General features: G+C 31.2%; 2 protein-coding genes across 4 annotated transcripts in view; both read right to left on the minus strand.

Moving 5' to 3' along the window:
• Window positions 1–523, minus strand: part of LOC124435951 (NACHT, LRR and PYD domains-containing protein 3-like) — a 40814-nt gene extending 40291 nt beyond the window's left edge. Inside the window, exon 1 of the mRNA XM_046985884.1 lies at window positions 252–523. The gene's annotated coding sequence lies outside the window, so the exon portion shown is untranslated. The remainder of the gene's footprint in view (window positions 1–251) is intronic.
• On the minus strand, window positions 520–3373 carry LOC124436634. 3 transcript variants are annotated; one of them, XM_046986605.1, is made up of 8 exons: window positions 2997–3373; window positions 2808–2888; window positions 2218–2583; window positions 2009–2110; window positions 1465–1703; window positions 956–1134; window positions 658–751; window positions 520–592 (listed from the first exon to the last, which is right to left on the minus strand). In XM_046986605.1, exons 1-4 carry the CDS (start codon window positions 3232–3234, stop codon window positions 2088–2090), a joined length of 708 nt encoding a protein of 235 aa, XP_046842561.1. In that variant the 5' UTR covers window positions 3235–3373; the 3' UTR covers window positions 520–592; window positions 658–751; window positions 956–1134; window positions 1465–1703; window positions 2009–2087. The 3 variants fall into 3 exon arrangements, with proteins under 3 accessions (XP_046842561.1, XP_046842562.1, XP_046842560.1); XM_046986606.1 differs by having other exon boundaries at window positions 536–751; window positions 956–1115; XM_046986604.1 differs by having other exon boundaries at window positions 536–751.
• Window positions 3374–16166: the final 12793 nt, after the last annotated feature.

Below are 16166 nucleotides of genomic sequence, written 5' to 3' on the forward strand. Positions count from 1 at the left end.
TTGCAAATTTTAAACAAATTTTCCTTGAATTTCCAGAATTTACCAAAATTCACAGAAAGAATTATTCATTCAAGACAGTCCATTTCAGATTTATGTAACCACGGTTTAGTTACGTGAAATACAGTATTATTACTGTTTGACAAAGCACGCTTGGTCTTATAACATCTTTAATAGAGCATTATCGTCTGCGTATGCGGTATTTAGCTTACGAGTTATTGGGTAAACAATCATAACTTACGTATGTAACGTACCTGACATGACCAACTGTGTGATTTCCCATGCATTATAGACAGTGCTGGTGCAATATTTTTTAGCGCATTTTGATTTTCTTCCGATGTAACACGTAGAGCCCAAGGCCAATATTTGCATATAATATCTTCCCACATATATTTAACTTTATGTGGTTGTAAAAAATTCATATGCAAGTAGTGAGCATAGCCATAAATTTCTCCTCTGAACATGTTCAAAGTAGCTTGAGCAATCGAGTGCCTGCATCCAGCAACTTCAAGTCCGGTCTCGTCTTGGTTTTCTTTTGATTTGGAGACCATTTTGCAGCTTTCCAATGGGTGTCGCCACAAGAATTATCTTCATTCTATAAAAAATGCTTTAACCTAATAATAGATTACTACCTTTCAATCCTACTTCATAACACATTACCTGAATTGACTTTGAACCAAGACGTTTTAAATGCGAGTCCACAAAACTATTGTTTGCAATCAATACATCACGATAATAACACTGGACCGGACCCCTGTGGTAAAAGTAAGTTATCAATTTAGAACACAAGCACTCATAAACCCAACAATGCAGGTAAAGAATCACACATGAGCAGTAGGTCTTTTTCTTGGATTTGTTAAATCGGTTCAATTTATTAAAACATAAAAGTATCTGAATCGTTTACAAAGGGTAATTCCGTTTTTACAAGTTTGAGAATTCGCCATCCAATATCACAAACCTTGGTACTTTGCTGAATCTGTACACTTTTTGATTTCCATCAATATGACATGAATGTTGATCAATACTATAAGGAGGGCAATTTTTCCATGTCTGCTCATGAAGAAGGTCAATTTCATGTTGGCAATAGCTCCATTCAGCAAATGATTTTCTGAATGTGACTGAATTGATAACATTTTCCTAGTGAAACCAGTTCCAAATCAAAACATAGCACAATTATATACTATTTGTTGATTATGCAAAACCCAACTGTACTATAGTATAGTTCTCATACTTCAAACATACACATTATATGAAGCCTACAAAAATTGACATGTGCTTGTTACAAATTTTAAACAAATTTTCCTTGACTTCCCAGAATTTACCAAAATTCACAGAAAGAAATGATCATAAAAGATTATTTTGAAATCAAGATTTATTTCTTGTAGCTTTTGGTTTGCAAGACAAAAAATACACACAAAGTAAAAAGCACACTAACAAAGATATGTAGATAGCATAAAAAATAATCACCCTTCCTCTAGAGCTGGAAATATCTTCCAAACTTCTTACAAAAGCAGATTGTGATGACCCAGGCATCCTCTTTCTAAATGCATCCCACAAATTAAAGACATCTTGACTAAATATGTAAAGAAAATTTTCAGGGCTACCAGGCCACCAGCCACTCTCAATTATACTGTCAACAGAAATTGGTGACCACTTCCATTGACAAGATGAGCAATGTACAGTGAACCAATTAAGATCAAATCGTCCTGTTGAAGACAAAATATAATCAAAAATAACCAGTACAGTGCTGAAAATATGCGCTTCAAAGAAATCAAATCCTGGGGTTTCATAAGAAGCCAGCAATTTCATCAATGATTTGAAGTTTCTAGTTTCAATCTAAAGTCTATGAATTAGTGTATAATCCAACTTGCTGCCTATGTACTTTTCTAAATGTGACTAAGATAATGAGCCCCTAACAAATCCGATTTTAATAAGATGCATCATATGTACATCCATATATCAAAAATTGTTATTTGGACTCTGTAAAAAAATTGCATAAGGACATTTTCACCTTCACAAGTGATCATAATCACAAGAGAACTGTTGGTAGTTTTGATGATAGGTTCATTACACAACTGACATGATGATGGTTAAAGGATGGGACATGATCGATCTACAAAGATAACAGCATCATCACAGAAAAACATTTCTCTCATATCGGGCACAACAAAAAAAAACAAATATTTACAAAAAATTCAATAGTATGTACATTGTACTAACCATTGCTGCAAATCTTTCCATCAGATGAAATGGATTGTGTTGGCTTGATATATTGAAAATAACCATCCAACCACACTTCTCGATCATGGAGAGGATTATTCTCATGGACATCATCATTGCATTCTCGACAAATATATCTCAACACACCACATTGTCTGCATCTCAGTACAGCTTCATTTTCATTGCATCTACAACACTTCATAGCAGATAAAGGAGGAGCAAATGATGACACAGTGACATTGAATATTTTTTCCCTCATACTTTCCCAATTTTCTTCTCGATTTTCCATTCTTTTTTGCCAAGCAGATGGCCCAGTATCCACTTCTCCAATAACCAACTGACAGCTTTCAAGAATGGCTTCAAGATCTAAAATGAAAATGAAATGATTTTATGACGTAAAGCTGTTTCCTTTTCTATTTTTTTTTCTAAAATATGACACAATTATAAAAAGAGTACATTGAAGTGTTAAAAGCACAGTCACATGTGTATAAATATATATAAAAGACTATGTATAGATGCAGTGGCCTGGACAGCACAAAAGTTTTGCTTCTGTTATGTAAAGTTGAGATGTAAGAAGGATTATCAATAACCTCTCTCAGTAACATTGTCATCACATAACATTTCCTGTGGAACATCATGTAAATCTGACGATGTTGTAGGCATTTCCTCATCTATGATAGTGATAACAACATTTAAGATAAAAATGTAACATACAAGTTACACAAAAATCTAAAATGCTTCTATTTCTTTGATAAAAGTATTATTTCCCCAGCACATACCTCTTTGTGTATTTCTATTGCTCGGAGTGCTTTGCCTCGGCTTGTGAATAATCCGTTCGCCATCTTCGTTTCTTTGAAGAACTATATCTCTACTGGCATTTTTCTTCTTAATAGTTTTACTTCTACTTCGAACACCTTGATTTGTAAGAGCATTGACATTGCTTATTGCAGACAGCAGCTGCTCATCAATCGTTGGTTTACTCAGCTTACTGCGTTTATGAGACATGTGTGATTGCATAAATAAGAGGTGAAACCCCTATGTGTTTAATATTTCATAAAAAATACTGATACAGGGTACTGTAAAATATCTTCGCTCCAATAACAAAACAAAATGGCGCGCGCTATGTTTTTTGGTTTTTTCCATTGAGTTCTATAATAACTAGAGCGGCTATCTCAAGCGCGGCCTTAGATATCTGATGACGCCAAAAAAATGGCGGATTTCGTCCTTTGCCGCTGAGATTTACCGAAATTGACCGCTTTTCCGAAAATTTCACAATTTCCCACTCCCTCCTGTGGAAAGAGTGAGGAAAATGTATGTGTGTATTTGGGATTCGGCAAGCAATTTTTTGATGAAAATCAAGGCAAAAACCTTAAATTCATAACAGCGAGTCAACTGTGGTTGTCAGTTATCTGCTCCTACGAGGATGCATTTATAACTATCGACGAAAGACCTATATGTCGGCTACACATGTATGAATGTAGATGTGCGTCGTTTTCTTACCAGCGTCAAACTTATTTGATCGATTAAACTCTTTAGTCAATACAAAAAAGTATATCATAGCTCATCTCTACGGTTCACGAGAGAGAAGTTAGCTTATTTGTTATCATTGCTATTTTGCTTCTTTTCATGCAATGGGCAATGGCTTTTTTCGCCACAATTGTAGGATTTTTACTTGTTTCTTTAAAAAAGTAAATATTAAATCTCTGGATATTTACGGATTTTCTGTAATTGAGTTTCATATGAAATTTCAAAAAGACTCAAGTCTGCATAGGTTTAGTAAATGAAAACAAACAATATTGTATAGAAATTACTTTAAGTAACCTTTTTGTGATGTTCTGAAGTGCAACTGCATCAAATACTTGTAAAGTTGTAGCACATTTTGATTTTGTTGTATTGATATATGAGTAGTATATTACATGGGGGTACGAGAGCGCAAAAAGCGCTCTCATATACCCCATGTACTATACTACTTTTAAACAGTGGGTAAAAACTATCTTTAACAAACAATTGTTTAAAAATATGGAATCTATATGTTTTTGAAATATATAGGTGCGTTTAAATTTTACAAACAGTCTTTACAAATAAATGTTAATAAAGCATCGGTTCGGAGAGGGCTCGGCAGCGCAAATTTTAGCGTAGCTAAAATTGAGCAGGATGGAATCGAGAATTAAGGCGACGATGGTGGGAAATTTTTCACGAAGTGAAAATTGAGTCGCCGTGGTGTCCGAAGGACGACAGACATAACATATGCTCTTTAAAAACTATCTTTAAGAATTAATTGTTAATAAAGCATCGGTTCGGAGGAAATTCGGCAGCGCAGATCACGAAGTGATCGAGCAGGGGAATGGAATTTCCGAGAATTCTAGAACCCAGGTGGGGAAAATTTTCACGAAGTGAAAATTCGGGGTTCCCCCGTGCATTCGATGAATATTCGAAGAATATTCGAGAATAACAGAGGCTTAAAAAATGCTCTTCAAAAATCAAGTGTTAACAAGGCCCTGCCAGGAGTCTGTTGATTTAGCGGAGCTAAATCGCGACAGTGGGTAAAATCAAGTGTTAACAAGGCCCTGCCAGGAGTCTGTTGATTTAGCGGAGCTAAATCGCGACAGTGGGTAAAATCAAGTGTTAACAAGGCCCTGCCAGTGATCTGTTGATTTAGCGAAATCGCGACAGTGGGTAAAATCAAGTGTTAACAAGGCCCTGCCAGGAGTCTGTTGATTTAACGGAGCTAAATCGCGACAGTGGGTAAAATCAAGCGTTAACAAGGCCCTGCCAGGAGTCTGTTGATTTAGCGGAGCTAAATCGCGACAGTGGGTAAAATCAAGTGTTAACAAGGCCCTGCCAGGAGTCTGTTGATTTAGCGGAGCTAAATCGCGACAGTGGGTAAAATCAAGTGTTAACAAGGCCCTGCCAGGAGGCTGTTGATTTAGCGAAGCTAAATCGCGACAGTGGGTAAAATATAGAGTTTAAGCGGCCCTGCCAGGAGGCTGTCAGGCGCGTGTCTTAGTGCATGTTTTTAACAATGGTTGTTTAATGTAGCTAGCACATGTCACCAGCGCGTTTTAATAATCAAGTGTTAATAATTTAATGTTTTATAAACTGCCTGCAGAAACAGTTATTATAAGGTATATATGCGGTAAACCGTTTTGTATTAATTACTTGTTACAAAAGTTATTTGATATATAGTCAAACATGAGGATTATTCTTCACCTTCATCTTTAGGCTTAGCTTGATAGTTATCTTTAATAAATTTTTTTAATTTTTTGATTTCATCATTTACAGATTTTTTAGTTGCTAGAATATTGTCTTCTATAGTGGCCGCAAAATTTGATGAAAAACCATTATATATCATAGACAATGTAGATGTATGTTGTGAATAAACTTGTATTTTGGATAATCCATTAAATGCTTTATTCCATTTTCTTGCCCATTCATTATAATTAATGGAAGCGTTTGATACTTTTGGGTCAATAATAATACTAATATTGATTAAATCATCATAAACACAGTATACATAATATAAATCTAGTATTGCATCAGCTATCTTTTTTTCATTATCATTTTTTATTTTAATGATAAATTTTTTATTAATCTTATCTACCATAATATCTAATTGAATTGTTTTAGATTTATCAGATGTATTTATAAATAGAAGTGTGAATTCAATAAATTTAATATTGTTAAAAAGAATATTTATAATATCTTTTTGACTACTAACATTTGAGTTGTAATTTAATTGATTACTATGGTGTACAATTTTACTTTTTACTATATCATCTATTTGAGTTTTAGTATAGTGGTCATTAAATTTATTATCAACTTGAGTTTTATTATAATAGTGGTCGTTAAATTTATTATCAACTTGAGTTTTATTATAATAGTTATTTAAATTAGAAGTCAAAGCATACTTACCATCAGCTTGTGTTTTAGTATAGTGGTCATTAAATTTATTATCAACTTGAGTTTTATTATAATAGTGGTCATTAAATTTATTATCAACTTGAGTTTTATTATAATAGTGGTCATTAAATTTATTATCAACTTGAGTTTTATTATAATAGTTATTTAAATTAGAAGTCAAAGCATACTTACCACCAGCTTGTGTTTTAGTATAATAGTTAGTTAAATTAGAATTTAAAGCATACTTACCATCTGTTTCAATCTTTGTGTAATATTTATTTAAATTAGAACTTAAAGCATACTTACCATTTGTTTCATTCTTTGTATAATAGTTGGCTAATCTTGAAACAAAAACATATTTATTATCAGCTTGTGTTTTGGTATAATATTTTAGTAAATTAGAGGTCAAAGCATACTTGCCATCAGCTTGTGTTTTAGTGTAGTAGTCATTAAATTTACCATCAGCTTGAGTTTTAGTATAGTAGTTATCTGATAGATGTGTTTTATCTACAGATCCTTGTATATTTACATTAATATCTGTTTTATCATGTCCATAAAATAAGCTCATTTATATTATTCCTCAGATTTTATATCCGGTTTATTATTTTTATGTTCGTAAACATGTTTAACAGTTGTTATACCCCCAGATAAAAACCCTAAAAAAGGTAAGATTGGTGATATTTTTTCTACTAAACTGTACACATCTCGTTTTAAAAGGTCGTCTGATTTAAGCTGTTTTGTTAATTCTTTGGGATCTTCAATAGCATCAAACCCTTTTAATATATCTGAAAATTTTGATATAACTAAGTCAGTTAAAACTCATTAGCTTTTTGTAATCGTTTTTTCTCGTATTCAGTGTACAATTTATCAATAATTTTTTGACTACATTTTTTAATGTAAGCAACTGACTTGTCTAAATCACCATCTTCAGCTAGTTTAAGTAGTTGATCTCTTTTATTAAAACCCTCTTGCGGTTTATCTTGTATATTATCATCACATACAGCATCTTTGATAGTATCATTTGCGGAATCAATCTCATTAATTAGATCATCAATTGTTTCAGGCTCTTTACGCTTTGGCATATATATATTAACACATATTTTATTGCGGAATAACAATTTTCCATTTGTATGGGAATACAAGTTGAATTTCTAAATGTGCATACTTATTATTTTTCAATTTTTTGGTTATTTCTTCTATATCATCTTTCTCAACACCATAAAGATAATCATCAAATATTGTTTTCATATCATTGCGGTTTGTATTATAAAATGTAACTAAATAACTTATATTTTCGCGATAAGGTTTGGTAATACTTGTCAATTGCTGTGTAACAACAATAGTAGAAAGCCCATAATGACGAGCACTGAACCCTAATCGTACTAATTCCGATGTCCTATTTTTAACATCTAGGCAACTTGCACAGTCATCAAGTATAATAAGACTATTTGTACCTTTATATACATCACTCACATATTTTAAAACAATATCTACCTGATCTTGGTCACATTCTACCTTAATTAAATCATTATCATTTATATATTTCCATTCTTGATAGGTTTTATTATATGATAAAGTTGGACATAATAAAATTATGTAATCAAAATGTCTATTAAAGTTTTTTTCTAACATTGTGAGAAGGTGATGACTTTTCCCGCAAGCAGTCATACCTAAAATAATCATATTAAAGGGTGTATTCATTTATATATTACTGGTTATTCTAGTATTGGATACTTTGGAGATCATTATTAATGAATTGAATAATAGCATCACTAATAACATAAATGTAACAGTTTAAATCTTTTGTATATGCTCTTTTTTTAATTTCTAGAAGAACACCATTTTGAGTATTAATAATTCGTTTCCCGTTTCCCGCAATATTTTTTTCTTGAAAAGTACGTAAATCAATAACTAATGCAAATTTATCCTTATAAAATTTTTCAATTGTCATGAAGCAATCTATCGGGATATTTCTATCAAAAAATTTTCTTGCTTCTTCATAAAATACTTTTTTATTCATGCCTTGAGCGAAAATACAATTTGGTACGCCTTCGATAGTGACGGAAATTGAATCAATTAAAGGAAATTCAAAATTTTCACTATCATTAACTGAATTTTCTGTGAATAGTAGTACAATGCCTTTCATACTTTTCCTCGGCACGTTTACGTTAACATTCTGTAATGTACTTGACTTATCCCATTTTTCTTTTTTCAAGAGGGTTATATGTTCATAAAATAGACTCCTCCCTATAGAATATAAATTTGTTACCTCATCAGCAATTTCTTGATTTTCAATAGTTTCATATTCTAGCTGAATATTTTCTAATTCACAATCACCGATAGTTTGGCCGCTTTGAGCGATAAGGACTTGATCACTTGGTGGTAATGTTATTATGTATTGAAAATTATTATTCATATTGAATGGGCAATACAAACCATGATCTTTAAGAATATTATCAATATTAATTTTCTGTCTTGTACCATAAATATCATACATTAATTTGTCTGCTACTTTTTCTAAATCTCCGCTTGTTGAAGCACTATCATCCTTAGAAATAAGTTTTCTTAGATTTTGACTACATATGCCATATTCAATAAGACCTTGTCTATCACTTTTAGGTAACCACAAGTCTTTGTATACACTTATAACATTATGTTTACTACAATCGTAAAGGGTTTCACCAGCCACTTTTATTTGTAGTCTATTTTGTAAAATCTGACTGAGATTATTTATAAAATGACTTTTTGTATTACTGATTTTAAGATCAAAAGATAGATTAAGTGACCCAGGTACTAAGCAACTATTTGCTTTCAATTTTGGAATATTAATATAAACTTGCTCATTCGGTTTAAGACTATTAGGATTAAAGGTTATACTATAAAAAGTTCTATTACCTTTAATTTTTGTCATAGCAGTCCTTTTATAACCAGGTAAAAGCTCTTCTTGCAATCTGTTCATATATATATTAAAACATATTTTATTTTCTTCTTTGTTTATACTGATCATATATTAACAAAGCAGCAGCAATAGCTAAAACCCATAGATTAGAAGCTACCCATGCTAGGCCTTTAGCCCCCCATGATATAGCCTGAGCGATAATATTCAATAATGGTCCTAATACTGGCCATAATTTTTTACCTATATTTGCTAAAGCCTTAAAAAATTTACTAGTAGCTTGAGCACCTTGTAGGATTGCTTTTCTAGCTCCTATGACAATGGTTGTAATAATCCCCGCCACAGATATAGCTAAAGCTGATAATCCTGGAATATTTTCCTTAATCCATTTTTTAAACTGTTGTAATCTAGTAATGTCTTCTTCCTGTTTATCTCGTACATTCTCTTTCTCTAATTGATCTTCTTCTTCTCTAATTATAATTTCTAATTCAGCAGCTCTTTCGTGTAAATTAGTTAATTCATCAATGTTGTTGTTAATACTATTTTCATTTTCTGTTTCATCTATTCTAGCTATAGTTTTGTTTAGCTCTTCAGCAAAGTGATTTATTTGTGCTTTTATGAATTGTGGTCGTGTTCCTTTATCAATAGTCCCAGATGGAGTCATTACACCTATATGTTCTCTAAGTTCTTGACTAGTTATTTGATTGAAATTTTCTCTATATTGATTATTTAAATCAACCATAGGCATACTCTCTTCAGTTTTTATAAATTCATCTTGCAAATTAATAATTCTTTTAATTTCGTTTTTAAATTGTTTAACAGCTTCTTTAGCATTTGTATTTTTATTATATTGTAGTATTCCATTACTATTACGTTTTAAAACAATTATACTATTACCTCGATTATTTTTTGCATTTAATGGTCTGTAAGTAATATGATTCGAATTAGTTTTACCTAAATTTAATCTAAAACCTATGCCTTCAGAAGCTGCCATACCTTTTAGGCTATTAAATCTAAATTCTTTTTTATAACTTTTCAACAGCAAAAGAAACTTCATTTTCAGGTCTATTAATATTTGTATAAATAGGAGTGGAAGTAGGAGCATCAGGAAGAGTACTAGTTTTATTTTTCTTTTTTCTTATTGTTACACCAAAATTATCGTCATTAAATGATGTTTCATCAATAAATTGAAAATTTTGCCAATCTTCATTATCATCGTTATTATCTTCATTATCATCGTTATTATCTTCTTGCTTCTTATCTTCTAATTCAATATAATCAAAACCTCCTTCGGCCATTATATAGATTACTCTATATTTTGTATTTCACTTTCAGGAATCCAACTGTTATGTTTATTATCATAACCTAACCATTTAACTAAAACCATCTTTTTACCTTTAACCTTCTTACGTTTTAATATCTTTTCAACTCTATAAACATCATCTTTCTTATTCACAACTGATAGTTCCTCTTCATAAAATTTACCAATTATAGGCTCTCCTTCTACATCTTCTATCTGATATAAATTCGGATCTCCTCTAATAACTTTAGTCACTTTAAACAACTCTTCTGTAAAATTTGCTTCATAACCTTTTGTAAATATAGATTTATATTTTGATATTCTAACCATATCACCAATTTTAATCTTAGGTAATGGTAAATAAGCAACTTCATGACCGTATAATGTATTCCATACTTCATCTTCATTATTTTTATTAACATCTTTAGGCTTCATCAAGATTGTACTGTGTTTTGTATTGTTATAATTATATACTAAATCATCCAATATATCAATCCATTTATATGTTCCTTTACTGTAAAAATATTTCCACATAGATGTTTTAAGTGTTCTATTGAATCGTTCGACAATCGCAGCCTTTTTATCATTTTTAGTAGAGAAGTACTTAATTCCATGTTTCTCTAATAATGATTTGACACCTACATTATAAAATTCTTTACCACCATCAAATTGAGATAGTTTCGGGTAATCATTAAATCTATCTTTAAATTGACTTAATAGTTTTTCAACAGCTTTTGACATATTATTTGTGTCTTTCCTATAAACAGGGATAGCAAATGCATATCTACTTAATATTTCAATAGCTGTTAATATCCAATAATAACCATTGTTTTTATACTTATAAGAACCCATATCAACTAAATCCATTTGTATTTGTTCACCAAGATAGTTTACCATTGTTTGTCTGAATTTATGCCTCCTAATAATAGGTTTATATCTAGTGTATGTATCTTGAGATATTAACCATTTTTTAATTTGTTTTCTACTAACATCTACACCTTCTTGTAATGCTTTCTGATACAACCGTTCTGCTGATTGATACCCTGTTTTAGGATCATAATAAATATCTCTTAAACTTTGCTCAATTTTAATATCTTCATCCATTTAACTTACTCAAGATAACATTCAAGTAGAATACTACCTACATTAACTCTGTTAGAATCCTGATCTAATATATTAAATATTAGCTCGTTAAAGGCTCCTTTTATAATTACAACTTTACTTTCAATATCGTTGTATTCGTATACAGTGCCAAATAACGACTGAATTGTTATTACTGGTAAAGTTAAAGCTATATTACTTTTTTTTCCTTCAGGGTTATAATTATAACTTGAATTTACAATATTAGAAGAAATTTGAATATAGTTTAATCCTCTGTTTATATCCACTTTAGAAACACCATTTTGTATGATACCTTTTTTCATAGTTTTTATGGTATCATTAAAACCTAACATTTCAATAAGAGTATCAGACAATACTAATACCTCGTCATTATTATTAGTTATTTTACAAGTTCCGTTGTTTTCTACCATCTCAAGATTTACGTTAACAGACTCAAAAAACGTTTTAAGCATTTTAAAAGTCCAATAACCAGAATTTATATTATATTTTGTTGTGCCTATTATAAAAGCTAAAGTATTATTTAATTTTATATTTTTATATTCAAAATACACATAAGCTTTCTTTATATATAAATATGAATAGTTAGTTGTTACTATACTTTCTTGTAAATCAATTTTCTTACTATCTCCGTCTATAAAATCAGTGAACTTCATATATAACATAGCTTATATTATATGTCAAACAAGCAAATAGAAGAAAATGCTTTAAAATTAGGCGATGATGATTCAAAAAATGTACCAACATGGCCAAAAATATATTTAGAAACAACTAAAACGCCTTTGTTTTCGAATCTCATAGCAGCTCAAAATGGAGATGAAGGTCATTACCAGGACTTTTTTGATGAAACGATTCATAGGTGGAATGCAAAGTTTATTGTAAAACCTACATTTCAAAGGCTGACAAATGTTGATATCTGTAACTTTAGATTGTATGTGACAGAGAACGATTATTTTATGAGTAATTTACCACCTATAACAGCTACGTGGACAAGTGAAATTAAAAGTAAAAAAGAACAACCTACTGGTATAAGATACAATATTAAAAATCATTTAAATTATAAACAAAAAGAGTACTATGCTATGATTTGTGGAGTATATATTGCTTCTTTTCTATCTGTTGTGGGGCTTAATCATTTAAATTTTAATAAAAGTAAAATTATACAAAGCCTAGTGAAATACCATTTGTATTATCAGATCCGAAAATTTATGAAGCATCCATCGTTATTAGACAAATATGACTTTACGGAATTGAAAAAGCATATACCTTATAAAGGTATTTTAAAATTTGATAAAAACAATGATGGATATTATGTTAATTTTCAATATTCGACGACTGATTATCGTAGCTTCATTGCATATCATTCGGAAGGTATTACATCAGTCGGAAAAGTTCTTTTACAAGAGTCTATTGAAAGTTTTGTTTATACAATTCTTGGAGCTCAAGCAAATACAAGATGGTCAATAGTTAATCATGGAGCTAAAAGCAGTTTCAAGGTGAAAAACTAAATTTAATGAGAAAAAAAGGTATATACCCATACAACTTCATGGATAGCTTTGAAAAATTTGATGAGGGGTTACCTACAAAAGAAGACTTTTATAGTATTCTTACTGCTGAGAATATATCAGATGATTCTTATAAGCATGTTCAAAATGTTTGGAATACATTCAATCTTAAAAATATGGGTGATTACCATGATTTGTTTTTAAAATCAGATGTTTTGTTATTAACTGATGTATTTGAAAACTTTAGAAAAACATGCTTAGAATACTATAAATTAGATCCATGTCATTATTTCACATCACCAGGATTATCTTGGGATGCTATGCTTAAAATGACAGATATTAAATTAGAACTAATGACTGATATTGACATGTTTCAATTCATCGAAAAGGGTATGAGAGGAGGTGTTTCTTATATTTCTAACCGATATGGTAAGGCAAATAACAAGTATATGAAAACATTTGATAAGAATAAACCCTCAAAATATATAATGTATCTTGACGCAAACAATTTATATGGATGGGCTATGTCACAAAACTTACCTACAGGTGGTTTCAAATGGTTAACTGCGAAACAGATTAACAACATAAACCTTGCTGAATATAAAGCAGATAGTAAAAAAGGTTTAATTTTAGAAGTTGATTTAGAATACCCTGAAAAACTCCATGATTTACATAACGATTATCCACTAGCACCAGAAAAAGTTAAGGTAACTAGCGATATGCTGTCAAAATATTGTAAGACAATTGCTTCTAATTACAACATATCAACAGGTTTAGTTTCAAAATTAATACCTACATTACAAAATAAATACAAATATGTACTGCATTATAGAAATCTTCAATTATACTTAGATCTCGGGTTAAAGTTAACTAAAGTCCACCGAGTATTGAAATTTAATCAATCTCCATGGTTGAGGCAATACATAGACTTTAATACTCAAAAAAGAAGTAATGCAAAAAATTCTTTTGAAAAAGACTTCTTCAAATTAATGAATAATTCAGTTTTTGGGAAAACTATGGAAAACTTACGAAAAAGAGTAGATGTTAGACTAGTAACTAATATAAACAAATTATTAAAATTGTCTTCAAAACCTACTTATGTAAGTAGTAAAATCTTCAATAAGAACCTTGTGGCTGTTCATAAGATTAAAGAAACACTAACCCTTAATAGGCCGGCATATGTAGGTATGTGTATATTAGATTTGAGTAAAACGTTTATGTATGATTTTCATTACAACTATATAAAGAAGCAATATGGTGATAAAGCTAAACTTCTTTTCACAGACACAGATAGTCTAACATATGAAATCGAAAGTGAAGATGTCTATCAAGATTTTTGGGTTGATAAAGATAAATTTGACAATAGTGATTACTTAGAAACCCATAAATATTATGATAAAACTAATAAAAAAGTGATCGGGAAGATGAAAGATGAATGTTGTGGTATTCCTATCACTGAATTTGTTGGGCTTCGATCTAAAATGTATAGTTATATTAAATATAATACTAAAGGTGATAAAAATGCTAAAGGTATTAAAAAGAATATTATAAAGAGTGAAATAAAACATGAAGACTATAAAAAAACACTATTTGAAAATAAACAAATGTATCATACAATGAAAACTATTAGAAGTGTAAACCATCAACTTAGTAGTTATGAAATTAATAAAGTATCACTTAGCTGTTTTGATGATAAACGATATATATTAGCTAATGGATGTACAAGTTATGCTTATGGCCATTATCTTATCAATTCAAATAACTAAATATTAACAAACAGTTATAATGTGTAGTAAGCATGTAGCGTAGGCCTCTGTTAGAGTAAAATCATACATACCTGCTCCTCATGTTTGACTACATATCACATAACTGTTTGTAACAAGTAATTAATACAAAACGGTTTACCGCATATATACCTTTTATAATAACTGTTTCTGCAGGCAGTTTATAAAACATAAATTATTAACACTTGATTATTAAAACGCGCTGGTGACATGTGCTAGCTACATTAAACAACCATTGTTAAAAACATGCACTAAGACACGCGCCTGACAGCCTCCTGGCAGGGCCGCTTAAACTCTATATTTTACCCACTGTCGCGATTTAGCTTCGCTAAATCAACAGCCTCCTGGCAGGGCCGCTTAAACTCTATATTTTACCCACTGTCGCGATTTAGCTTCGCTAAATCAACAGCCTCCTGGCAGGGCCTTGTTAACACTTGATTTTACCCACTGTCGCGATTTAGCTCCGCTAAATCAACAGACTCCTGGCAGGGCCTTGTTAACACTTGATTTTACCCACTGTCGCGATTTAGCTCCGCTAAATCAACAGACTCCTGGCAGGGCCTTGTTAACACTTGATTTTACCCACTGTCGCGATTTAGCTCCGCTAAATCAACAGACTCCTGGCAGGGCCTTGTTAACACTTGATTTTACCCACTGTCGCGATTTAGCTCCGCTAAATCAACAGACTCCTGGCAGGGCTTTGTTAACACTTGATTTCTGAAGAGCATTTTTTAAGCCTCTGTTATTCTCGAATATTCTTCGAATATTCATCGAATGCACGGGGGAACCCCGAATTTTCACTTCGTGAAAATTTTCCCCACCTGGGTTCCAGAATTCTCGGAAATTCCATTCCCCTGCTAGATCACTTCGTGATCTGCGCTGCCGAATTTCCTCCGAACCGATGCTTTATTAACAATTAATTCTTTAAGATAGTTTTTAAAGAGCATATGTTATGTCTGTCGTCCTTCGGACACCACGGGGGGCGACTCTAATTTTTCACTTCGTGAAAAATTTCCCACCATCGTCGCCTTAATTCTCGAGGGCTCCACTCCCTGCTCAATTTTAGCTACGCTAAAATTTGCGCTGCCGAGCCCTCTCCGAACCGATGCTTTATTAACATTTATTTGTAAAGACTGTTTGTAAAATTTAAACGCACCTATATATTTCAAAAACATATAGATTCCATATTTTTAAACAATTGTTTGTTAAAGATAGTTTTACCCACTGTTGTTTAAGTACATGGGGATATGAGAGCTTTTGCGCTCTTCTATGTACTATACTACTTATATGAATTGGGCAAAATGAAAATAATAATCAAAACACTTATGCTTCCAATGGTGTTTATAATTCATTTGTAGTTTTAATACTTCTACCTTTCTTTTTCACTTTGTTTTGTTTTTCCTATATTTGCAATAAAAGTGCACTATAATTTGAATGATTATCAC

Source organism: Xenia sp. Carnegie-2017, unplaced genomic scaffold (genome assembly GCF_021976095.1).
Source record: "Xenia sp. Carnegie-2017 unplaced genomic scaffold, XeniaSp_v1 HiC_scaffold_16, whole genome shotgun sequence".
Classification (NCBI taxonomy): domain Eukaryota; kingdom Metazoa; phylum Cnidaria; class Anthozoa; order Malacalcyonacea; family Xeniidae; genus Xenia; species Xenia sp. Carnegie-2017.